General features: G+C 34.3%; 2 protein-coding genes across 11 annotated transcripts; both read left to right on the top strand.

Annotated features, from left to right (window-relative positions):
• Nucleotides 1–1,185: 1,185 nt before the first annotated feature.
• On the top strand, nucleotides 1,186–16,340 carry LOC131874615 (uncharacterized). The gene is made up of 4 exons (XM_059218262.1): nucleotides 1,186–2,242; nucleotides 2,733–2,820; nucleotides 4,944–5,028; nucleotides 9,012–16,340. The coding sequence occupies exon 4, from the start codon at nucleotides 13,992–13,994 to the stop codon at nucleotides 16,338–16,340; it is 2,349 nt and encodes a 782-aa protein (XP_059074245.1). The 5' UTR covers nucleotides 1,186–2,242; nucleotides 2,733–2,820; nucleotides 4,944–5,028; nucleotides 9,012–13,991.
• Nucleotides 16,341–16,355: 15 nt separating this feature from the next.
• LOC131055890 (ATP-dependent DNA helicase PIF1-like) lies at nucleotides 16,356–26,161 on the top strand. 10 transcript variants are annotated; one of them, XM_059218268.1, is made up of 16 exons: nucleotides 16,356–19,242; nucleotides 19,356–19,424; nucleotides 20,271–20,364; nucleotides 20,650–20,705; nucleotides 20,865–20,952; nucleotides 21,059–21,128; nucleotides 21,209–21,286; nucleotides 21,393–21,508; nucleotides 21,682–21,771; nucleotides 22,041–22,148; nucleotides 22,648–22,735; nucleotides 22,842–22,911; nucleotides 23,317–23,400; nucleotides 25,194–25,327; nucleotides 25,647–25,720; nucleotides 25,820–26,161. In XM_059218268.1, the coding sequence occupies exon 1, from the start codon at nucleotides 16,356–16,358 to the stop codon at nucleotides 18,582–18,584; it is 2,229 nt and encodes a 742-aa protein (XP_059074251.1). In that variant the 3' UTR covers nucleotides 18,585–19,242; nucleotides 19,356–19,424; nucleotides 20,271–20,364; nucleotides 20,650–20,705; nucleotides 20,865–20,952; nucleotides 21,059–21,128; nucleotides 21,209–21,286; nucleotides 21,393–21,508; nucleotides 21,682–21,771; nucleotides 22,041–22,148; nucleotides 22,648–22,735; nucleotides 22,842–22,911; nucleotides 23,317–23,400; nucleotides 25,194–25,327; nucleotides 25,647–25,720; nucleotides 25,820–26,161. The 10 variants fall into 10 exon arrangements, with proteins under 10 accessions (XP_059074251.1, XP_059074250.1, XP_059074249.1 ...); XM_059218267.1 differs by having other exon boundaries at nucleotides 19,356–19,988; XM_059218266.1 differs by having other exon boundaries at nucleotides 19,350–19,988.
• The last annotated feature ends 1,486 nt before the right edge of the window (nucleotides 26,162–27,647 follow it).

Below are 27,647 nucleotides of genomic sequence, written 5' to 3'. Positions count from 1 at the left end.
GTAAATCAGCATAACGGAAGATTTGAACAATTGAGGAGCCAAAGTCAAAAAGAGATATCTCAGGATGTAAGATTTCAAGAAAAGTTGCATCTGGCTAGTATACTACAGGCAAGCGCTTCCCCTTTCTATACACCCATAAAAAATTTCAAAATAGAAAATGAAAAACCCTGAACATATTTATACGCCCCAAAACTTTCGTTTTTATTCTTTTTAGTTAGATAAACTGTATAATGATTTTTACTTCGATTCTTCTCCTCCTTCAAGGCACGTTTTTAAAATTTGCATGGTTAGCTTGAAAACCTCAAATCCTTACTATTTCAATTTATAAAGATAAATTGTTTTTTCACTCTTATAAAAGTTGAACCCTTGATTATGTAGGCTGCCTGTTTCCATTTCAATCCTTTTGTCTGTCATACGAAATTTCCGAGGGAATTAGACGTGGGTACCAAAAGTCATGTTCTCGACTATCTCTATGATTATGTTACTGCAGCTTCTCCTGAACCGGTGCGACGTAATTCTGAACCTCAGAATAAAGCATCTCGAATTGTGTTTTCCGCTTTCGATAAGTATCTTTTCAGTAATCTTTTCAATAAGTTGCTTATACGTCAGAGGATGATATATGCTACAACAGCTGGAAACCTTCCATCCGTATCAGAATTGAGTGAAGCAGGGATAAAATTTGCACCGTATGATTCAGGAGACCTGAAGGAAATAAGATTTGACAGAACAACCTCCACTTTGCTCTTACCCAAAATCAAAATCGATGATTCTACAGAGGTGGTCTTGAGAAACTTGGTTGCATTGGAACTCAATCTAGAGAGTAAACAAAAACCCCTCACGCGCTACACATATTTAATGGACCGTCTGATTGATACGGAGAGCGATGTCGCTGTGCTCAAGAAACGTGGGATTCTTATTAGTAAAATGGGTAGCGATGCAGAGGTGGCCCAGATGTGGAATTCTATGAGTAAATCAATGTGGGAGAATACATTTGACCCGGTAGAGAAAGCCATACAAGACGCAAACAAGTATTACAGCAGCAAATGGAGAGTTCTTTTGGCTCAGTTTCAGAGAGCGCACTGTTCGAAACCGTGGTTGGTTATTTCAATTTTATCTGCAGTAATACTATTGTCGTTAACAGCCGTCCAGGTTTTCTGCCTGTTCTATACCTGCAACAAATAGTCAGCATCAAACTAATTCGTGCTAATGCCAGCTACTTAAAAGCACTTCAGTTATAGTCATTTAAGTTATAGTTATTAAATTGTATTTTCTGTTGTATTAACTTGTAGATAGCAAGAAACCATTGCACCTTCTTTCAGTGGAAATGCTAGCTTTAGTTTTATCTGAAATCAAACTGGATTGTTTGGCCTTGGAACAGAGCGCAGCAGATCATTTGTATGTTTTTTTTAATAAAGTTCTGGAGCCTTGCAAAGTTACCAATCATCAGCCAAATTCATGCCATACTTTTAAAAAGTCTGATCTGACATGTCGATTGGCTTCAAACTTATCATGAATATCAGCGAGGAATTAAATTCCACTGTAATCGGGTCATTATATTCCACAGAGTTCTTTTTTCTATTTAGATGCATCTTTTCTGCAGAGTTGATGTGACTCTGTTGTTTTAAATTCAATAAAGCTGTTTTGCAGTAAAAAGACCTGCACACAAGGCCGACGGTAAGTTGATATCTTAAAAGAGTCTCTAGGATTACTGTTTTTATTTATAACACGAGGCAAAGTTGAAAATTTAGAGATCTCGGCTGTGTTCATCAGAATTAGCTGTCTTTCATTAAGCCGATAGGCTTTTTGTATGGGGGTTTCCTTGCCGGGAAAGTGTCAGCCATCCGGAAAAGGCATCGGGAAAAAAGGCGGCTTATAGTTCACTTGTCGGAAAGTTGCCACTTGCTTGTTAAGCCGATATTTATTTGACCGGACACACATTCATAATTACCATTTATTACTGGCAGTTGGAAACATTACTTCGCATGTTGCAAACTCGAAGGGTTTATTTCGCCGGGCATCAACTGGGCAATGGCATTTATTTCACGTGTTGTCTTCGTAACACCTGTACACTGCAGGTGCAGGCCAGTTCATCATTTGCTGATGTAACAATTAAGAAGCACGGAGTAGGGATTTACCTCGTATTGTTTTTTGTTTAGCTCAATTTGAAGCAAGCCCTTGCATGGTGTTCTCACAGCATACATTTCTTCGAAAAGCTCAAACAGATTGAAGAAGGTACATACAGGTAACTTAAAAATTTTATTCTCCCTTCATACCCAATTGAGTGGAATTCTGTATTTGTTTATTTTATTATTCAAACTTGTAATTAGATTTTTAGTTTCTTCAACCTTTCATGGATGGAGCCCTAGTTCTGTTACAAAATTCATTTTGTGGTCTATCAATAATTATGGGATTCAAGTGGTAATGTTCCCTTCATTCGCAAGTAAGTTTTTGTTTGTCTTCCTGCATTTCATCAACGAAACCCTGTAGTTACGGTTTTTACTTTCCATGATTAAAGGCGCAGTGTTGTCTCAGAATTCGTTTTGTAGATTTATAACAATTAGGAAAATAAATTGTAATGTTTCCCCTCATACGCAGGTAACTAGAATCTGTTTTTTTAATGCATTTTGTCTGCGAAACCCTGCAACTAGAATCAGGATAAAACATTGAGCACATTAGATGTTGTTGTATTGTCTTAACTTTCTTCTTCTGTTTGTGTTTGCTGGCGTCAGTAGGCTCAAGCCCTTTACCAGACTCTATACGTCGCCGGCTTCATCGACAACTACCGACAGGAGCTCGCTAGATACCCTGCTTTGACTACAGGTTAGGTTCATTGTTTGTCTGATATCATTGCCAGAGCTTAATTTCCTGCAAATCTACAAGTTTGATTATAATATGTGTGCATTTATATTCAACTTTGAGTCCGAATTCTGAGTTATGTTGAATCTATAATCCGCCCAATTCGTTCATGTTAGACTTTGTTGTGCAGAAATCTTTCTAGTCCAAGATTTAGAAACAGAGTATATATATTGTGATCCTTGTCTTCTACAATTTCGGCATTTGGATCCTTGGTTTGAAAATTTGTTTAAAGCATGAAATCTTTAGAGGGTGACTTATTTTTAATTGAGGTTTGAGTGGATTCAAAGAGCCGGAGAATTCTTTCCTCGCCACATAAAGTTGGAATAGTTCTATGATTTACAGCAGATTCTGTGGCTCTTCCAGTACATAACATGTCTTATGGAGATCTGAATATGGGGTTTTGCCATAGTTTTAGGTTTATGTTTATTCCATTCAATTAGATTTTAATACCAGACAAGTTTTCTGTGGATTTGAATTTTGGGTTTTACCGTAACTTATGTTTATTGTTTGCCTGATATCATTGCCAGAGCTTAATTTCCTGCAAATCTACAAGTTTGATTATAATATATGTGCATTTATATTCAATTTTGAGTCCGAATTCTGAGTTATGTTGAATCTATAATCCGCCCAATTCGTTCATGTTAGACTTTGTTGTGCAGAAATCTTTCTAGTCCAAGATTTAGAAACAGAGTATATATATTGTGATCCTTGTCTTCTACAATTTCGGCATTTGGATCCTTAGTTTGAAAATTTGTTTAAAGCACGAAATCTTTAGAGGGTGACTTATTTTTAATTGAGGTTTGAGTGGATTCAAAGAGACGGAGAATTCTTTCCTCGCCACATAAAGTTGGAATAGTTCTATGATTTACAGCAGATTCTGTGGCTCTTCCAGTACATAACATGTCTTATGGAGATCTGAATATGGGGTTTTGCCATAGTTTTAGGTTTATGTTTATTCCATTCAATTAGCTTTTAATACCAGACAAGTTTTCTGTGGATTTGAATTTTGGGTTTTACCGTAACTTATGTTTTATTTTTTTATATCATACCATTCAAGTAGGCTTTCAATGCTAAACATCTGTTATGATAATTTGAATTTGGGGCTTTGCTACAATTTTGCATTTAGTTTTCATCAGCTCAAGTATCAATATCTAACATGCCTTTAGGATTTGAATTTTGGGCTTTGCTATACTTTTGCATTCAGCTTCATTCCAGTCAATTGAGCTTTACAATATCACACATGTCTTCCACAGATTTGAATTTTGGGGTTTTCTATAATTTTTCATTTAAGTTAATTCCATTCAACTAGGTTTTCTGTAACCACTATAGATAGACTTTCAACATAACCGACAAGTGATCTCCCACCAAGGATCTCATATGCACAACAATAGAAGAATTTAATCAAGAATACTATATTTCTTCTATATATAAAGATTCTATTTTAATTCATCAATGCAATACTGTGCTTATCAGCAGTGTTGTTTGATAAAGCAAGCTAATGTAGTTGTGAAGTACAACAGATGTAATGCAATTGATTTTGAATTGTGATTATCAACAGTATTGTTTGTAGAAGCAAGCTAATGTCTACATTTTAGCATTATTTCATATTGTAAACAAATCACAAGTTGTTTGGATAGTAGAATAGTGACAATGTAGAGTTTGAACTATAGATCATGGAAGAGCCAAATGAAGAAATTCATAAAACTAAAAATAGTCATAGAGCTAAACTTATGAAATCAAAGGACTGATCTAATAGAGCTAGAAAAAGAAATAGAAACAAGAAAATCGGTCACCATACCTACCAATGTCATACAAAATGTGTTAGCAGAGACGAGGCACATGAACTATTTGTTGAATGCCATAAGATTTTCTCATCGATTTTTAACAATAAAAAAAAAAAAAAAACTAGCATTTACTGTTTATTCATTATATTTTTGCTGGCATTCTATAAATTTATTGTTAAAAATTAGCTGATAAATCCTTCCAAAAAATTAAAAGAATTTCTTTGTGTTTTATTCATTACACAACATTCAAAAAACAAATGGTGTGCCTTGTCTCTACTAACACAGTTTGTATAATGTGTGTAGGTACACAACAAGTACAAGCAATATACAATATTACTAGGATTCATGCTTGAGGAAATACTTTTTGAACACATATCTTTGGCTATAGGTATGGTCGCTGCTTTTCTTTTTCCTATTCCTTCATTAACCTCTAGAACAATGCAAAAAACAATTTTAAGCACCCATTGAGGTGCACTTTCTATTCTTATCTCCAATTTTCACTAACTAGAGAGACGTCAAAGCTATAAACAGTTGGTGCTTTTATTTCTACATAATCCGAATGTTGGTTATCCCATTCTTCATTATAGACTCTTAAAGATTCTAGCTGCACATGGAAAGCTGGTTGTCCCAACATCTGCATAACTAGTTTGTATTTAGTAGCCAGAACGGATAAACAAGTAGACTTAAGAAGTCCACTGGAAACCAATCTCCCTGAGAACATTTCAATCTATATACAAAAAATCAACCTTAGAAAATGTATTTTCTATGTTCAAGGTTGAAATCATTCCAATTTTCCAAAGTAGTCTCTTTCCAGTTTCTGATATATTTTTAATTTGAAAATTGCAAATACACATTGAAAATTGCCATACCCATGTTGTATTGCTCGCCCAAGTTTCTAACTCAATATAATTGAACAGTTTTTGCAATGGATCTTATCATAAATTAACATGGACTTGATTTCACTATGATTTATTCAAGTCCAAAACTTTTAATTACTCAACCATTGAGTTTTCCTATATCAGTAAATGATATAGTACACAGTGCAAGACTGGCAAGCCGAAGTCATAAAGTTTACTGATGTAGTGCACAGTGCAAGACTGGCAAACCAAAGCCATAAAGTTAAAAACAAGATCTGGACTCTTAGAAACTTGGACCTAATACCATGCACCTCTGACAGTCAATCAATTTAGTTAAGGTGTGGAAACATAAATTTATATTTCATTTCTTTGCCATATAGATGACTCAAATAATTTTATGGGAATTATGTGCAACCACCTTCCTTCTCTTGTTGAAAGATTTGCCTGGGAGGTGCAGCATGAGAATCTCCAAACACAACTCCACAAGTCATGACAGATCCAGATATTGATTCAAGAACAACTTTTCAATCAACTCCATCCTCTTCTTCGAATATGAAAATTACTACCACCAAGAAGGTAATTTAATTCACTCAAATAAGAAAATGGCATCCAAGCATCATCTATTGCCGCCTCGCTTGTAAAATCTAATACTGCAACCCAAGAAAATAAGAAGAGTAAATGACAGATTTTTAATTGTTAGTCAAGAACTTTTGTTTACAACTTCGAATAATATAATGCAACGATTACTATATAAATTGACCTCAGAAGCTACTCTCAGCTTAAATGAATAAAATTTACAATTATGAATGTGTATGTGTGAGCATACCTTAAATAGCTACACATTTTAAGTTTTGGGATTTATTTTTCATGAGTACCATGAAAAATATAACAAGCCAATTAAAAGGCAAAAAATTTACCTTCAATTTGCACAAACTAATAGGGAAGAGCTGAACCAAAAACATAATAATATCAATCTATCAAGCTTTGAATTATACACAATGTTTCTAAATTAATTTATTCAACCTAAATGCATGGTACCTATTAGAATGCCTAGCTTTATAATTCCATATACTAAAGAATTTGTAAGCTGTTTTAAGAGTGGGGCAAACAATGAACAGTTTCAAGAATAAGTGATGCTACAGGTAAAGCTAAAAGTTTAGAAACCTAAAAATGGTATGGCGTCAAAACTACCCCTGAAAATAGCCAATGCTTAAAGATGAAGAGATCAATGCTTTTGGAGGGAAGAAAACATATCTGGTAATACAGATGATAGAACATAGTTAAATTTACAGATATTTGTCAAACTCAAAGACATCCAAATATAATTGTTTTCCCCACACATATTTACAGGATTCGCTGAATCAAAAGCACACTTAAGACATTGGTGTGGGGCTTAAATCGCTGAGTTCAAAGCTCCTTAGGACTAAAAAGAATTAGTAAACTTCAAGATTGGTATGGCAGTTGCACATGGCGGGCTACAGATTTCCAGATCTGGTGACTACAAACCCTAAAGTGCAATACGTCTGATAATTACTACTACATAATTTAAGTGTTTCAGATTCAGGAAAAAGCAAAATAAAAATGCAAACGAGCGAATTAAACCGATGTTTTTGGGTTTTCTTTAGGTTTGCTGCAATTTCACCCACTGATACGACATGGGTTTTAACCATAGCAAGCAAAATCGCATTGTGCAGTTATCTTCTCTTCTGTAAACTGCAACAAAATAACCAACAGGGATGTACCCCAATGTTATTAACAAGTTTTAATACAGGGTCTCCATGAAGGCAACAGACTTCCATGAACTATTCTATCACCCAAAAAATTAATATACTCTACTGTGATAATAAAATCTGTATGGTTCTGTTTAACATCACTGTATAAGAGGCAAATTTAAAACATGCATGTTTAGTAAGTTTTTGAAGTTGCATAGCTTGCAGATACCTTTGTTCTTACGATTTTATCGATGGCTAAATCCGCCACTATTGCCCTGTGGTTTAACTTCTATGCCAATTTTCTCATAGTTTGATTATTATTTTATTTTGTTTGACGATGGTTATCTTGATACTTATGACTGTTAAGCTCACTAAATTTTAGAGAAACACTCAGTACCACAGAACTTAAACATGATAATGGGTCACTAAGATGGTAAGATGACATCATATTTCAATTCTTCTACATTGTTTTGACATAAGCTTTTTAATGGTTATTCAAGTCGGTTACGCCCCTCTCAACTAAAAAAGTAAAGCTTGCGAGAAACCAATCTGATAAAACATCCAATGCAGAGTCAATTCATTGTTTGTGAAACCCAAAGCTCATACACAATCTTTTTTGAAATATTTGTGTACCTTTTTTTTGCAAATTCACAGTCTACATTGAGGTGGTGTATACATTTCTTACCTTACAATGTAACGGCTATTAGAAAGTGCCCTTAAGAGTGATATCTCCCTTAGTGTGCTGACAGAAACTCCCTCATCATTATTCTCGATCTTGAGCTTCTTAAGCGCAAAAAACTGACCTGTGTTAATGTCCTTCACTTTGTATACCTTACCATAAGTTCCTTCTCCAATTGCTCAATCTTCTCCAAGTTCTCGTAAACTTCCATTTTCTTTTCCTTCTTAGAAATGGCCATAACTCCGAAGATTGCAGGTTTTAAATTGTGAAAATCTGCTTAAGTTAAAGCATGAAGGAATATTTCTATAGAAGAAGAATGGACAAGGAATTAAGAGTTTTAGGATTTGCCACTTACACCTCTGTAGTGTTGAACCGTATGTCTTCCAGTGAAAAAAAAATACAGAATATCAAAAGACGCACTTATTGACCATTTAATTTTAAATTCGGACAGCATTGCATGTCTTAAGATTTGTGAATTAATTATACCCATCGATCGCTACGAAACTGGCCCTCCAACTAAATACTCTGAACATCGTACATTTAGGAAGCTATGAAATAAATTTAACTTTGTTCGCATTTAATGTACAGCCTTAAATAGCTCGCAACACCAAATACAAAATTCATTCTATTTCATTAATTTCATCTAATGTAGCTTATCACGTCGGAATATAATTGTTTTTTTCACGCATATTTAGAGAATTCATCGAATCAAAAAACACACTTGAGACAAATATGCTATACTAATGTGTCATAAATACATCACGAAATAACCAACACGGATGTAGTCAACTAAACCTAAATATTGAACATTTGTGCATATATAAGTAATTAGAAATTTACTGGAGTCTAAAAAGCATTTATTGTATCTATGCAGCACTTGTTTTATCACTGATTAGAGCGTTTTCTATTTTTCCTTTCACTAAAACTCTTTGAAAGCAGACAAACCTATTCCAAGTTTTCTTGATAAGTGCTTGTCTTCAAACTATACATATACATTGCTGATTGTAACTTTGAAATTTCATTGCGATCTCGTTGGATTGAAGATTTCCTCTTGATCCCAAGTACAATATGAGTTGTGCTTACCGTTAAAATATATTCGCTTGTTTTAATTGTTGTGACATAGACTCACTATTTCACCGTTCAAAACCCCATTCCTCATCTCTCAAACACAGTGGCCACCATGTCATCTCCGATGGCCTCTCCTGCTGCCTCGCAACAACCTTCTACAGAAACTTCGGTGAGCTTGTTTATACATTTGTTTTCTCTTATTCATCTTATTTACAAAGATTATATCTCTATTTGTTCTTTAGTTTTCCGTAGACTTCTCATCCATCAATGCAAGTGCATATACCAACATGTCTCGCTGCTTGAACTATTTTTTTGCATCTGTTTACGTATTTATATATATAAATAGATTGAAACAGATGTTCTCTACATTGTCCTTGTGCATTTGTATGCTCCAATACATCAATCTATAATCTGTCCATGCACACAAAAAAAAACCTGCAAACAAAAACACACATAGCTAGTAATACAAATTGGAAGCTTAAACAAAAAAAGGGCTGTCATGCCCATGCCAATGCGTATGAATGTACATGACCTTGTGTATCTATTTGGTTGTCTTCTATTATCCTTGTAGGAAGTGGAACAACATCTACAATTGACCCCACATGCACTGCTCTGCATCAACGCTGGGGATGATGTCCCCTCTCCACTGCTTCAGCTTTTGTCTTTTGAAAAATTGATAGACGATGAAAATGACAATGCCCGATATAAGGTTGTTTTGTCTGATGCCACACACATGCAATTGGCGATCCTCCCACCTAAGTATAGTGGTTTGGTGCTTTCAGAGACATTAAAGATTGGCACTATCCTATCATTGACAGCCTATGCTTGTAGAAATGTTTGGAACTCAAGGTATGGCCCTCTATATGTTATGTTGGTTTCTTCTTGCCTTTTCAAATCCCCCTTTCCACACTATCCAGATTATTCAACCTCTTATTTTGCTCATTTTACAGGACTATAATAATATTCAGCCTTGTTGTCAAATTTACCAATTCTCCATTGCTTGGGAAACCTAGATATCTGTTTAAAGAGCAAGAACAACAAATGTTGGGTCGAGACACACCTGCCACAACTAAACGATCCCTTAAATTTGGAATTCACCTCCCACCTGTGCAGCACGAATCTTCTGTTAATATCAGCCCGATTAAAGCCTTGAACCCCTTCCAAAATAAATGGACAATAAAGGGGCGTGTGACAAACAAGAGGAAGATGCATCAATACAGTACACCAAAGTCCACTGGCCAAGTATTTAGCTTTGACATGATAGATAGTGAAGGTACTGAAATTAGGATAACTTGCTTTGGCGATGTAGCAGAAATGCATTATCATAGGGTTGAACCAGGAACATATTATACTGTGTCAAAAGGTTGCGTTAAAGAAGCTAACACTAAATGGAATAAGCTTAACAGCCATCTTGAGATAACTTTGGACAACAATTCAATATTGAAGCGTTGTGATGATGTTGTTGAATGTGAAGCAAATAATTCTCAATTCACACCAATCAATGAAATTACATACTGCACCAACAACACTTTAGTTGATGTTATTGGTATTGTAGTTGCTGTTGGAGAACCCTCATTAATTCGCAGGAAGGATGGAAGCGAAGTAACAAAGAGAATTGTAAAAATAAATGATGCCTCAGCTTTTACTATCGATGTTAACTTATGGGGAGAAACATGGCAAGGGCTAGGTGAAGATTTGAAGAGCATGCACACAACCCAAACAGCTGTTGTCCTTGCAATCAGAAATGCTCGTGTTGGTTATTTCAATGGAAAGGTGGTCAACACAACCACAGCAACAACCCTAAATATAAACCCTTCTATACCTGAAACAGAGACACTTATGTCAAGAGGAAAGATTTCAGATGCCCTTTTACCGCTATCATGTGTTGCTGGCCAGCTTAACTCACAATACAGTAGGATGACAATCACAGCTGTTTTAGAGCGTACAAGTGTTCTCTCTGAAACAGTTGAAAGTACTATTAGGGCTGTTGTGAGAATCATTAAAACTGATTCTTTTTGCTATCCAGCCTGCCCTTTGAAATTTAATGGAAAAGAATGTAAAAAGAAATGCACCCAGCAAAGTGATAATCAATGGTTTTGTTCAAGATGTCAAACTGCTGTGCCAGAATGCAATTACAAATACTTATTGCAGATGAAGCTCCAAGATCATACAGGGGCTCTTTGGGCTATTGCCTTTGATGAGGTTGGCACAAATATACTGCAAATATCTGCCAAGGAGCTTTACATGCTGCAGTACGATTTGACTACACAAAAAACGCCTCAGTCCATTATCAAGCATGTCCTTTTGTCTTCCTTTGTTTTCACACTCTCTATTACAACAGACATGTACAATTCAGAACCCAGGCTCAAAGCAACGATAACCAAAGTTGCCAGAATTGATTACCAGGCTGAAAATGCTCTTTTGCTTGCAGAGATTGCTCAGATGACTACAACTGCATAGTTCCAAACCAATTGGATAGTGATGCTTTCCACGTGCCTTTTGATCTTCATACAATATATAGCTTGTTCCTAGTTTTTAGTGGTCATTGACAAACAGAACTAAATTATCAGTCGTTGTCTATATCGACACTATCTAAAGTGTTTTTTGGGCTGCCTAGGACTTTTGGTTTTTGACATTGCTTTTGTTCTGTCATGCTACCAATCATACAAAAAAAAATCAAATGCAGTTTCCCTTCTTTCCAGCTTATTATCTTAGATCCTTTTGTACCTTTTTATGTTATGTAATTATTGAACAACCATGTTTTCCAAAAACACTTATTTTTTATAACTATATTTATACTATGCTGTACAAATATGATAAGAAACAAACCATACAGATTACACATTGATGCAAACATTAAAACAAGAACCAATAGCTCCAACCTATGTTGTTTTAACACATTTCCTGATCTCAAAATCATGATTTCTATATTGTACTATTTCACCACGCTTTCCCTGCCCATTTCAAATTATAATCTGCAATGTCAATATCTTGTACAATGTTGTTTTATGTTTATTGTTATTATATATTCAAAGCATTTTGTTGACCTGTCTCTTTCTTTTATTGTAATATTTTGAATCCTTTTAGATACGTTTTGATACTTGGTCCAGACACACTTATGCTTCTCATTAATGTTGAACTGTAAATTACAATGCAAGTTTTGACCTTCCAACAGCTTTCATATTCTTCTTTGTATTCATTCAATTTATGTAAATGTTTGTTGCCTTATATGTTCTCTCCAATATTTACCGCCATGCATAAAGATAAATATCTCCATTTATGTATCACGATATACAAAGATACATATAGATTTCTATGTGCATTTACATATATTTCCATACACATACATGCATACATATGGTCCTCCACAGCTGCATACTCACATACATACAACCATATATGCATCTCTATACATGTACATACAAAGGAAGGCATTCACAACAGATATATATACACATGAACAATCTTATATATCTTGAAAGTTATGTGCCTGCATACATAAGTAAATCCATCTGCAACATCTTTTTTATGTGCATGTATGCACCACTGCATAAATGATTGTATGTATGTTCTTGTGCTTCTGTATAGAAATACGTACACATGTATGTGTATATCATGAAAATTGGTATATACATTTATAAACAAAAACCATACAAGCACATTGTGACATAGCTGCAAAGTACCACACACCTATAAACATGCTCACACAAAGGAAGCCACTCACGGTGAATAGATATGAACATACACAACATTGTGTCTCTTGAAAGTTATGTACCTACATATGTAAGTAACCTTGTCTCTAGCCATATTCTTTTATGTGCATACATGTCTCAATGCATGTATACTTATCTGTATGGTCATGTGCTTCAACTTTGTGCAAAAATATTTAACATGTACAATTAAAAGATTGCATCAAACAGAAGTTTCAAATGTAACTATATAGATTACAACATAGACACTATCTTTACCGGTTGTTTCTTGCACACTCAATATCTTGTACAATCTTCTTTTATGTTTATTGTTATTATATATTCAAAGCATTTTGTTGACTTGTCTCTTTCTTTTATTGTAATATTTTGAATCCTTTTAGATACGTTTTGATACTTGGTCCAGACACACTTATGCATCTCATTAATGTTGAACTGTAAATTAAAATGCAAGTTTTGAGCTTCCAACAGCTTTCGTATTCTTCTTTGTATTCATTCAATTTATGTAAATGTTTGTTGCCTTATATGTTCTCTCCAATATTTTACTGCCATCCATAAAGATAAATATCTCCATTTATGTATCACGATATACAAAGATACATATAGATTTCTATGTGCATTTACATATATTTCCATACACGTACATGCATACATATGGTCCTCCACAGCTGCATACTCACATACATACAACCATATATGCATCTCTGTACATGTACATACAAAGGAAGGCATTCAGAACAGATATATATACACATGAACAATCTTATATATCTTGACAGTTATGTGCCTGCATACATAAGTAAATCCATCTGCAACATCTTTTTTATGTGCATGTATGCACCACTGCATAAATGATTGTATGTATGTGCTTGTGCTTCTGTATAGAAATATGTACACATGTATGTGTATATCATGAAAATTGGTATATACATTTATAAAGAAAAACCATACAAACACATTTTGACATAGCTGCAAAGTACCACACACCTATAAACATGCTCACACAAAGGAAGCCACTCACGGTGCATAGATATCAACATACACAACATTGTGTCTCTTCAAAGTTATGTACCTACATATGTAAGGAACCTTGTCTCTAGGCATATTCTTTTATGTGCATACATGTCTCAATGCATGTACAGTTATCTGTATGGTCATGTGCTTAATCTTTGTGCAAAAGTATTTAACATGTGCAATTAAAAGATTGCATCAAACAGAAGTTTCAAATGTAACTATATAGATTACAACATAGACACTATCTTTACCGGTTGTTTCTTGCACACTCAACATCTTATATGCTGCGTTCATTTAAATTCTCTTAAATATTAATGCAGAACACACAACAAGGATGCAATCTTAGGAAAGCGAAAAAAAGAGAACAGAATTGTCGCTATTATGCACAACATAGAGAACAAATCTCTAAAAAGCGTCGCCTGGAGCGAATGAAACACAAAATGCTCTTGCCTACACCTCCACCATGCAACACCCCACAGATGATCAATTCAGATTCGCCTATTTTGAATCAAAGCCTTCCTTTCTCATCTGGCCAGACCAGTATTGTATCAGAGCAAATACAACAACCTTCATTGCATAGTAGCAAGCTACAACAGAAACATGTAACACAAAACAGGCAACCTCTATACCATCAGACAATATTGCAGCCTACAACAACACAACAATGCACAACAAATTGTTTCTCTTTTGTGCAGTACATTCAAGCATTGCAAGCCTTCCGCCATCGCATTGATTCGCTGCCCATGCTTCAAACATGTAGTATTTGTAAGGAAAGATATATTGGAATGCTGCTATGCGGGAACCAACAACCCATTATTTGTTCAAGATGCTTTTCTGAAAATGGTGTTCATCGTTTCTCCTTGGCAAATAACTTAGACCCAGGCGAGCAACCTGTTGTGTTAAAAAAACTTACACAAGTAGAAGAGATGCTTATAGCTAGGGTTGCTCCTGTTTTGCAAGTCAGACATGGAAAAGGTGGCCAATACAAATATTCTGGTCACACAATAAGTTTTCCCCAAGATATTTCAGAAATTGCAAAGCTTTTGCCACGAAGACTAAAAGACCTCGAAGTTCTTATTGTCCATCGAAGTAATATACAAGGCACAAAATATGATTGTTATGTGAATAAATTCCATGTTATGGATGCATTGAGCTATAAAATACAACATGACCAGTACTATAATGATGTTGTCATAGACTTTGATGCTGTCAACCTGCTTCCTAATACTACAACAGATATATCAAATATGCTACGCTCTTTAGAAGAGCATACTGATGTAACAGGTATTCCACCAACAGAAGACCTTCTGGACAATTGCAATGAATATGATGCAAATATGTCATCATCTTTTGTTCCAAAACTGCCTCCTCCACCCCGCGAACTAGATACAGTTAAGAGAACCTTGCAGTTAGATGTTGATACTAATAATAATATCCCTTGGCCTGAAATAAACTTGTCTCCGATAAATGAATATAATACAATAGGCTTGTTAAGCATGGCATTCCCAACCCTTTTCCCATCTGGAGTTGCACTTCCACTACAGCCACGTATCAAGCATGTTTATTTACATGAATATGCTCTCCACTTACTTAGATATGCTGATCAAAGATTTGGGCAGCATGTTAGATTCCGGTATTATATTTACAATCTAATTATGAGACATCGTTCGCAACAATCTGCAGCTATCTTCATTAAAACTAATTTGGGAGAGTCTATCCCAACCACTATCGAAGCACTCCATGGACGATTGCAAAACACTCCTGATGATCAGCTACCTAGCCAATTGTTGCGCTTTGGCGCAACTCTTCGAGGCACCCGTCCATATTGGCGTAAATCTAGAAAAGAGCTTACTGCAATGATATCCCAATTGGGGCCCCCAACACTGTTCTTTACATTAAGTTCAGCTGATACCAAATGGCCTGATTTGCATAGGCTTTTCTCTGAAAATGATGGCCAAACCACACAGTTTACAAGAAAACAACTTACAGACCATGTGATTTGCAATCCACATATAACAGCATTATACCTTCACAACAGATTTACAATATTTCGTGAAGAAATTATTCAAAAGTTGTTCCAAGCAAAGGATCATTGGTATAGGTATGAATGGCAACATCGAGGCTCAGGCCATATTCATGGCTTCTTATGGCTCCCTGGAGCACCAAATATGGAGACCATTAATTGGACAGATGATAATGAGGTGCAAATGGCAAAAACTTTCTTCGACCAATATGTTTCTGCTTGGAACCCTCGCATTGCAGCAGACCGCATGAATGCAATGCACTACACTGCAATGGATGACCCTTGCCTAGCTGATACAAAAAAAATCTTCACCATGGATGCTGCATTGGATTATGAAGCATTGCTTAATACTTTACAGAGACACACAAAATGTACAGAACAAACATGCCTCAAGAAAAAAGGTCCCACATTTGAATGTCGTTACAAAGCTCCATGGGTTCAACAAGAGATGTCTACATTGACAGTTGACAATGACAACAACCCATGCTATAAACCTGCAAGGAATGATGATCGTTTAAATATTCATAATCCTTGGATGCTTTCACTATGGAGAGCTAATATCGATTGTCAACCAGTCACTTCAAAAAAAGCTGTCCTCCAATACATTTCAAAGTATGCTTCAAAATCAGAAAACAAATAGCAATCCTATATTGAAATGCTGAAAACAATACTAAATACAAGTAAATCTGAAGATAGCATTTTATTAACATATCAGAAATTTATGATGGGCATAGTAGTAGACCGTGATATCAGTGCACAAGAAACTTGCCATATGTTACAGAAATTGCCTCTTCTAAGTTGTAGCCAACAATTTGTCTCTCTAAATGTTGGCAGAAAAATACTGCACCGTGTCATAAAATCAGATAATGGAGCTGACCTTTCCACAACTTATATCCATGCTTATATGCAGCGCCCTTTTGAATTAAATGCAACAAATTTGCTACAATCAGCACAAGGGTTTTCCTATAATTCTCAACGCAAAAAAACAAAATGGCACATCAGGGATAAAAAAGCAATTGTGACTGTATATCCTCAGTTTACAGAGCCTCCAAATGAAGATACCAATCAGTTTGAGATTTTTTGTTTGTCTGAATTGCTGCTATACAAACCATTTCGTGACATCCCAACTGAAATAGGAGCTTCAAAGGAACAAATTATAAAAAATTGGAAAAACTTTAAAAAGACAAATTACAACCGTTTGGGAAATCAACAAATTATAGATGATTGCACCCTTCCAAACGAAGATGACAGTGACAATAATGGTTCCCAACATCAAGATGATACAAATCTGTACGAGTGGGAGCAGCTCTCACAAATGGGAGCTTCAAATAACTTTGTCCAGAATGATCTGCAAATGCTAGGCCGTCGTGATTACGATATTAGCCACTTTTGGGGAGCAACTGTTGTGGTTGATCAACTAGACTCCACTGCCCTTCAGTTCATAGCTACAAGCAAGCTAAAATCCCAACACACTAGCATGCAAATCTCCAGCCAAGACACAAAAAAAAACCAGCTATCGCCTCAGCAAAAAGTTGCGCTCAACATCATTCTACAACATCATAATAATCAATCTGCAACAACACCTTTACGAATGATTGTTCAAGGCACTGCTGGCACTGGTAAATCATTTTTAATAGATTGTATTAGAAAAGAATTAAACATATCTCCACCTATGATGGCAAACCCATTGCTTGTTTTAGCACCAACAGGAGTTGCTGCATTTAATATACAAGCGACAACAATCCATGCAGGGTTGCGCATACCTATAAGAGAAATGCATCCTTTGACAGGGCAATCATTAATGACATTGCAAGAGCAATTGAAACATATCAAATATATTCTGATAGACGAAATGAGCTTTTTGGGCCCGAAACTACTACTTAAGATAGATAACCATTTACGCCAAGCATTCCCTAACAAACAACATGACAACTTTGGTGGCGTGTCCATGATTCTTGTTGGTGATCTTGCTCAGCTTCCCCCTGTTATGGATAAACCTATATATGCTTCACACTCTACAGCCCTCAGTTTATGGCATTCTTTTACTATTGTCATAACATTGGACACTATTTTCCGCCAGCAAGGTGCATCTATAAGACAACAACAATTCAGAGCACTTCTTCACAACTTAAGAAACGCTCAAGCACTCCAACATGATTGGCAGTTTCTAATATGCCAAACAAATGCAACATTAACTATTCAACAAAAGAAAGATTTCAACTCTTCAATCCACTTGTTTGCAACAAATGAATCTGCACGCTTGCATAACAGGAAAATGCTCAAAGAATTAAATTTGCCTGTTGCTCTAAGTTTAGCTAAAATTGCTAAGCAAACAAATACTGAATATGACACCAATGAACAGCTACCATTGGAAGTATTACTTTCTATTGATCAGCAAGTGATGTTAATAGCTAACTTGTGGATCAAAGTTGGCCTTGTTAATGGTGCTATTGGTCTCATAAAACAAATTGTATATGAAAACAATACAAAACCACCAGACTTGCCAAAATATGTGGTTGTCCAATTCAATGATTATAATGGACCTCCATGGGATATAGCACATCCAAAAGATATACCCATTTTGCCAATAACGCGAGGTAGGCGTACGCAAGTGCCTTTAACAATGTCTTGGGCCATCACTATTCACAAATCCCAAGGTCTTACATTAGATACAGCTACCATTGACATAGGTAATACTGAAAAGCAAGGCCTCACATTCACAGCTATTTCCAGAGTGAAGACAATTGATGGAATACGGATCGAACCACCATTCTCTTTTGAAAGGTTTTCCAAACTGCAAAATAATCCTTATACAACCATTAGAAAGAAAGAAGAAACTCGTTTGCAGCTACTCTCTGCGCAAACAGATATCTATTCACCTTAAAAACTTTTGCTCCAAAACCATCTTTCTTACATTCCACTACTTTAAACAAGGTAATTACAATTTTACATTGTCATACCTCTTCACAACATGCACTTTCTTAATCGTCCCTCATACTAACTCTTTTTCCCTCGCTGTTCATTTTAGATTGCATTCATTCTAAGACATCCTCCATGCTGCATTGAACACCACACACAAGTCTTCCTATCTATACACGCTTCAATAATTGTCTACAGATATATCAGGTATAATACAGCTGCAATGCATTGCGCATTCACATTGCTCACTCCTCCAACATATACAGCTATCTCAGGTATGATATGTCACTTTTATTGCTTAGAATGTACTCTGTTAACAAACTTTTATACTAATCAATGTCAATTATACAAAGTTATACACAATAAAAACAATGCTATGCTTAGTATGTTCTTTTTGACTGCAAAACATCTGTTCCTCACCCCATAATTAAATTTCTAAGTATTTTAACACTAAAATGAATATATTTCTAATCAGTTTAAAACTTTATACAACTCGAACATTTGTAACAACTTTTATCAATCTCATTGTTAGAGGAACTATATATTATACCTCTAATAAGTTTTGTTACAAAAGTGTCTCTTCAATTCAAAAGTTACTGCAACAACACAAGCAACTCTCCCAGGTATGATATTTACATTTTTTTGGCTTCAAGCATACTTTATTGACACCTTTTACTGCTCTAACATTGCTCTCTATCACTTTTAACTAACTTCCCTCCTTGTACGCCAGCTACAGTACATTGCCTCTCCAGTGCAAACCTTCTCAATCAACCATTCAGTCTAGATTTCCTACTGCAAATTGAAGGTATGCATACCTACCCAACACATATAGTTTACATTCTCTTCTTTTTATGTGGCCATGTAATTCTTTCAAGGCATATTCTAACAAATCTTCAAATAAAATCAATTAATAAACAAACTTCTCTTTACCATGCCACTTCAGTTGTTTTGGCACATAAATTGTATATATGTTAAATTTAAGAAACTAATTCTATTGCTTCTTTTTGTTGTAGAGATACATATTAACAAAGAACCACATACCCATGCTTGGACACTTCTCACTTTTCAAGTTAGCACTGGTTGTAGCTAAAAAGTCTTCTCAATGTCAATTATACAAAGTTATACACAAAAAAAACAATGCTATGCTTACTCTGTTCTTTTTCCCTACAAAACATCAACTTTCTAACTCTTTTAAAACTAAAATGAATATATTTCTAATCAGTTTTAAACTTTACACTACTCAAACATTTCTAGCAGCTTTTATTAATCTCGTTCTTAGAGCATCTATGTATTATCCTCTGATAGCTTTTGTTACAAAAATGTTTCTTCCATTCAAAATTGACTGCTGCAACATAAACAACTCACCCAGGTATGACATAACAATGCTATGCTTAGTCTGTTTTTTTCCTTTTTTTTTTTTATATGCAAAGATAGAAGAGAGAGAAATAATAGTATCTAAGTTTCTATATATGCTATGAAACATTTGTTTCAATCTATACCACTATTAAGCTCCATCTCACAATATCAGAAATATGTATCTGTACAATTTCACAGTTAAATAGAAGACGACATAAAACTTGTGGATGACTGCATCTTTCCCTCTCATCTGAAACTTTTGTTTTACAAATACTTTCCACATGTGATTTCAAAGGAAGGATGCAAGGCCCGCAACACACCAGGCAACCTGAGCCAATCTCAAAGCCTCCAATTTCCATATACCAGTTTTCAGGATTAGACCATAGCAGGTAACGCCTTATAATAGAAAACCATAGCCCAATTTTCTATTTACAATGCAAATGCATTATTGTAACTTCTTAATTATTAAAACCTTCTCATACGTTATTTGATTAGAATTTATGTTTCATAATGTACATTTCTACTTTTTGAATGATAAAAGATTCTTTTCCTGCTAATGCATATCAACATACAAAGTTATTATTACAAGATTCACATATGTTATTTTATTACAAATTATGTTTCATACTGTACATTGGCACTTTTTGAGTAACTAAATATTCTTTCCCTGCCAGAGCATGTCAACATATGAAGGTGACTTGGTGGCAAAATGCTACTTTACAAAGCACAAGTTAGTACCGGATGCATTCCATGCAACCCTAAAGAGAAAGATACAGATACAATTACCTTTCTAACTCTTTTAACACTAAAATGAATATATTTCTAATCAGTTTTAAACTTTACACTGCTTAAACATTTCTAACAGCTTTTATTATTCTCATTCTTACAGCACCTGTGTATTATCCTCTAGTGACTTTAGTTACAAAACTCTCTATTCCATTCAAAAGTCACTACTGCAACATTAACAACTCACCCAGGTATGACATTAACTTCCCTTTGTCACGCCACTTCAGTTCTTTTAGCACATGAATTGTATATATGTTGAATTTAAGAAACTAACCATATTTCTTCTTTTTGTTGTAGAGATACATATTAACAGACAACAACATACCCATGATTGCACTCCATGTCGATTACAACCAAACATTTTCTGGTCATATCTAAATTTATACTTTATATCTGCTTTCCAACTTTACCAAATTAAACCTTCTGACATGCCTTTCTTCAATGCAGGCAAAACCTTTGACCGACCACACTAAATCACCTTTCCTATTTCACCAATATCCATTCATTTTGTTCCCCATATTTCAGGTCATATTCCTTTTGGTTTCTTAAAATAATTCACATTTGACCATTATAGCTATTGACCACTTCTCCCATTCTTTATTCTAATGTTTTATCTCCTCATTGCAAACAGATTTAAATATCTCAAATCTATCACTGTGTTGCCCTTGCAAAAATTGCAGACAACAAACAAAAAAATTTAGGGTGTTTTCAAACTTCACTGCATTCCAGATTTATGACACTAATCAGGTCAGTTACAAAGTTATACACACACAAAAAAATGCTATACTTACTCTGTACTTTTTCTTTGCAAAACATCAACTTTCTAACTCTTTTAACACTAAAATAAATATATTTCTAATCAGTTTTAAACTTTACACTGTTCAAATATTTCTAACAACTTTTATTGATCTCACTGTTAGAGCATCTGTGTATTATCCTCTGATAACTTTTGTTACAAAACTATTTGTTCCATTCAAAACTCGCTACTGCAACATAAACAACTCACCCAGGTATGACATAACAATGCTATGCTTAGTCTGTTCTTTTTCTTTGTTTTTCTTAATATGCATAGATAGAAAAGAAAGAAATAATACTATCTAAGTTTCTGTATATGCTACAAAAAATTTCTTTCAATGTACACCAATATTAAGCTCCATCTCACAGTATCAGAAATATTTAACTGTACAATTTCACAGTTAAATAGAAGACAACATAAAACCTGTGGATCACTGCATCTTTCCCTCTCATATGAAACTTCTGTTTTACAAATACTTTCCAGCTGTGATTTCAACGGAAGGATCCAAGGCCTGCAACACACCAGGCAACTTGAGCCAATCTCAAAGCCTCCAATTTCCATATGCCAGTTTTGAGGATTGCAGCATGGCAGGTAACGGCTTATAATATAAAACCATAGCCCAATTTTCTATTTGCAATGAAAATGCATTATTGTAACTTGTTAATTATTAAAAGCTTCTCATACGTTATTTCATTAGAATTTATGTTTCATAGTGTACATTGCTACTTTTTGAATGATAAAAGATTCTTTTCCCGCTGACGCATATCAAGATATGAAGTAATTATTAAAAGATTCTCATACGTTGTTTTATTTGATTGTACGTTACATAGTGTACATTGGTACTTTTTGAATAATAAAAGATTCTTTTCCTGCCCAGCATAAAAAGATATGAAGGTGACTTCATACCAAAATGCTACTTTGCAAAGCACAAGTTAGTATAGGATACATTCGATTGAACCCTAAAGAGAAAGATAGACATACAATTAACTTTCTACCACTTTTAACACTAACATGAAAATATTTCTAATCAGTTTTAAACTTTACACAACTCAAACATTTCTAACAGCTTTTATTATTCTCATTGTTATAGCACTTGTGTATTGTCCTCTGGTGACTTTCATTACAAAAGTGTCTGTACCATTCAAAAGTCACTGCTCCAACATAAACAGCTCACCCAAGTATGACAATTACTTCCCTTTGCCACGCCCCTTCAGTTCTTTTGGCACATGAATTGTATATATGTTGAATTTCAGAAACTAACCATATTTCTTCTTTTTGATGTAGAGATACATATTACCAGACAACAACATACCCATGATTGCACTCCATGCCGATTACAAACAAACATTTTCAGGTCATTTCCCAATTTATACTTTATAGCTGCTTTCCAACTTTAGCAAATTAATCATTCTAACGTCGCTTCCTTCAATGCAAGCAAAACCTTTGACCAACCAAACTAAATCAGCGTTCTTATTTCACCAATATCTGTTCATTTTGTTCCCCATATTTCAAGTTATATTCCTTTTGTATAAGACTTGCAAAGGTTGGATAATTAGTGAGATGTTACTTTATAGATAATGGTAAAGGCACTTTTTGGGTTGTGGTCAACAGACATTCTTTAGTTATATGAGGCTGCCTTTATGTAAGCATTTCACAATAGAATTGTTTTTCTGTTTAATCAACAGTACAACATTTCAATCGTGTTTATATTTCCACTTTATACATGATTTCTAATGAATGTTTTGACACACAATTGTAGGTGGATGTCACAAGTTCTGCACATCTCATACAACAGATTCCCGAGATTGATGCTTAACACCCTCTCCGAGACCAAAATCAACTGGTATGCCGTTCTCCCTTGCATTAATAAGATTCTTTGCATTCTTCTTTCTCATTTTTAACTATTCTGCTCTGCTAATGATGTTCCCTATTTCAATTCACTACTTCCTTTCTCACTTTATTAGTAGTATAACTAATTATTGTCATTTTGTTTCACAAATAACATTACTCTCAACCTTTCTCTTTTGTGAATGACCACCACCACATACTCTTCTCGGTTTTCAAATCTTTGCCTCTTCTCGATTCTATTATATTCGAATTTTCTATTTTACGACGCTTTGCTTATGTCAAGATATTATCGTACTCTGCAAACCTAAGTCCCATGTGTTAACTTTAGTGTTCTCTTTTTTTAGTGGAGTTCATCATTTAGTGGATTCCAACTCCCATATAAGTTTTACTTGTAATTTTTTAATAAGATGTTATTTGTTTCAAGAATTATTTGTTCAACAATCTCCATTGTAATTATTTAAATATTCTCAGAATGCTCCATCTCTGGCTATATAAATTCACATTAAAAATGTGATGTACCTACCTATCATTTAAAATGGTAACGAACATACCTCCATCTTTAGAGATGATTTTAGGACAGCATACTGTATGGTTAGATAGAATCCTTAAGATATAAATAAACAAGAGATCCTATCATTGATTAGCAATTAAAACTTGGTTGGCACTTAGAATTATATGTTTCATAAATTCAATAGTTCATTATTTTATAAATCGGTATGCTTGGAAAAATGATTTCTATTACCACATTAGAGTCTAACAAACTACTTGAGATGGTGAGCACCGAGAGTATTTAATTATATTTTGTTCATAGATAACCTCTTTTTCAAATACACAATGGGTGCTTATCTTCACTTCAGGAAATTGCTTCTGGTTTTGGTCATGATGTAGCTGTGCCTAGGCATACAAGTAGAATGTTACTGTATTTAATAAAAGTCGCTTTTAAATGAATATACTTTTTATTCCAGTAACTTATAATCTTCACTGGAACTTCTTTTTTGAAACTGCTCCGGGGATTTGGAAAACCACTCTCTGGGAAATAAATAGACTATTATGAGATAAATGAAGCATTCTCTGTAAGTTTGATTTCTATAAATGCATACTTTGCTACAATGCATCATTGCCAATCTTAATGATATTTAATTTTGGACATACTACTTTGTGCTACACATTTTTTTAAATGGCATCCACACAACACTCCACAGGTCGAACTTATATTTTCAATGATTTAGACCAACTCTCATATTTGAATTTTTATTCACTTGTTTAGACTTCGTCATACAATGTCCACTTCCCACTGTTCCATTTTATTGCAAGAAAATTGCTTTTCTATATTAAAATATTTCAAAATGCTTGATTAACAATCTCCTTTTATACTCTTCTCGGTTTTCAAATCTTTGCCTCTTCTTGATTCTATTATATTCGAATTCCCTATTTTACGACATTTTACTTACGTCAAAATGTTTTGCAGCGTTTTGCATAGTTTGTTATAATGTCTCATTGAGAATTTTAATGATATTTAATTTTAGCCATTCTACTTTGTGCTACTCATTTCTTTAAATGACATCAACACAACACTCGTAGTTCCAGCTTGTATGCTCAATGATTCAGAACAATCCTCATCTTAGAATTTTTATTCACTTGTTTAGACTTCATCATACAAGGCCCACTTCCCATTGTTCTAATTTAGTGATTCAGAAAATAGAATTTTTTCACATTAAATCATTGTTTTCTGCCTAATTATGAATATGAGACACTTTGCCTAATTTTTTCACATACTTCTCTCTACAGGATTGCACTTCATTCAAGTTGCAATAGTTACAAATTGCCTCTTACAAAACTATGAAGGTTGACTTGCTTGATATACATGACCTTCCTCACCATGATAAGCAAAATATATATTGCCAGTTCCTCTTTCTTGTCAGGTATTACTTGTTACTCTCATTTTCACATGCCAAATTTTTTTTGTATTTATTAAATTATTTTATAAATTGTAGCATTGTACTATTCAATAAAAGTAACACTTGAAAAATTCCAAAGTTACAAGCTTTAAAACTCTTTCTATACTGCAATTTTAATGTATATTTATTCTACTTTACCAAGTCATTTCCTCACTCCATACTACTAAACATGACATAAATAATATATTTAACTCTTCATTCATTGAAACACAAAATTCACTTTTAAATGTGCCCAACACTTTGATACACAACTTTAAAATTTACCGTTTTCCACAATTTGCAGGCTTTAAAACTCAGCAGGCGTTGTAATTTAAAACAAGTTGATCGCATTGGCTTTATGTTGTTGCTCATCAAGAAGTAAGTTGTTCTCATTTAGGTTTAAACCTTGCATATTTCGTTCTCTGTAACACTTTCTATTGCTGACAAATGTACTTACTTGATTTCCATGCACTGCAGGTCAATCCGTCATCAGCCATTACACATCTTGCAGCTTTCAACAGCTTTCAAATTATTTGATTCTTTCAAACCTGCTATTTTACATCTCACAGCCCTATCTTCTCAAATATTAACATGTTCAAGATGACGACACCGTTACCGTATCATGTTTTAAAGAGTCGTTAAGATCTAGCCTCCCACAGTGACTGCTTACACTTATTGACATTGTAACATTCACGGTTTCTTACTTATGTTACTCTCTTCCATCATTGCTACATTTCATTCAATGTTCCCCTTTGCTGAAATCCACTATGTTTAACAACTGAATTCAATGAATGAGCATAACTTGCTGCTTTCTCTTCACCCTTGTGCAAATTTGTCACTCAAATATTAATATTTTCTATACAAAGTTTCATTTCTGCTATGATGCATTTTTTTGGCGGTGATTTGGTAAAACATAGATAAAAGAAATTTGGAAAACTCATGCTTTTAAAAAAAAAAATTGCACATATTTCTGCTTCATTAACAAAACCAGTTCCCCAAACCATTTTACCTATCGGCTTCCCGTTGCACGCACACTAGCGTGCAACTGCTAGTTATCTTGGCTGTGTGTATAACATAAAGATTAGTCAGCAGTTTTGAAACCAGATTAACTGCATCCTTATTAATTCCTGTCAACATTTAGTATCATTTTTTAATTAATTTAACTCATTGAAAATTAAAAAATTTGAACAAAAATTTATAATATAAGTTTAATTTTTTATTTTATATAATATATTTTTGTTTGCACAGTCTTCATAATGTAATTAAAGTTTTAATAGAAAGTTTTTAATTTTTTTAAAGAGATTATCTATTATTTTGTGAAGTATGTTTGTGTTTGATTTATTAAAGAAAGTTTACAAGTTAAAATTTTGTAAGAGAGGATATGTATGTCGTGCATTAAAAGCATAGTTAATATTAGGAATATGGGTAGTGTGATATGGAGTAGACAATAAAAGGATTCCATTTATACTATTAATCATAATTTTTTTTAATTTAATTTGTTGGATTTATTATCAAAATATAAATATATAATAGAGAAAATTATATAACTAGCAGTCACACCTTGGTGTCCAATGGGTACGTCAAAGAGGCGTGAAATGTCAATTAGGGAAAAAATAGTATATTTTTTGCATGCATTTGTGTAGTCCATGAGATGAATTGATAGGCCATTTAGAAAATGATGTTTTTTGTGCAAAAGGTCCTAATAGAGAAGTGATAGTTTCTACTCAACTATGAATATGAATCCAAACATGACTAAATTAAAGCTTCTAAATTAGGAAGATAATCAAGCTCCATTACCGATAGTTTCATGTTATTAGCAATAGGGTGGGAAGGAGAGAAAGGGAGGTATATGGATAGAAAAGAGAGATTGAGGGGGGGTAAGGAGATATAAACAAGGGATAGAGATAGAGAGGAAGATAGAGTTGGAGATAGAGATGGAGATGGAGTGAGGTAAAGGAGAGGGATGCAAGGAGAGAGGAGAAAGGGATATAGAGTGACAAAAGAGAAATATATATATATATATATATATATATATATATATATAGAGAGAGAGAGAGAGAGAGAGAGAGAGAGAGAGAGAGAGAGAGATGTCCGTATATCAAGATAGAGATAGAGGATTTATTGAAGAAAATATATGGAGAGATTATGATAGAAAAGAAAAGAGATATAAGTATAGGGGTCTAGGAAGATGGACAAGGGGAGAGAGAGAGAGAGAGAGAGAGAGAGAGAGAGAGAGAGAGAGAGAGGTAGTAAAGAGTGATTAAGTGAAAGAGAGATGTATAGAGGGAGAAATAAGGAGTGTATG

The sequence above is a fragment of the Cryptomeria japonica genome, chromosome 3, assembly GCF_030272615.1.
Source record: "Cryptomeria japonica chromosome 3, Sugi_1.0, whole genome shotgun sequence".
Taxonomy (NCBI): Eukaryota; Viridiplantae; Streptophyta; class Pinopsida; order Cupressales; family Cupressaceae; genus Cryptomeria; species Cryptomeria japonica.
Note: the sequence above shows the minus strand (reverse complement) of the source record. Positions and strands in the feature narration are given on the sequence as shown.

Bases quoted from the DNA above. Each gene is read 5' to 3' on its own strand.
- LOC131055890 (XM_059218268.1), top strand. From the start codon at position 16,356: ATGCTGAAAACAATACTAAATACAAGTAAATCTGAAGATAGCATTTTA.
- LOC131874615 (XM_059218262.1), top strand. From the start codon at position 13,992: ATGCAGAACACACAACAAGGATGCAATCTTAGGAAAGCGAAAAAAAGA.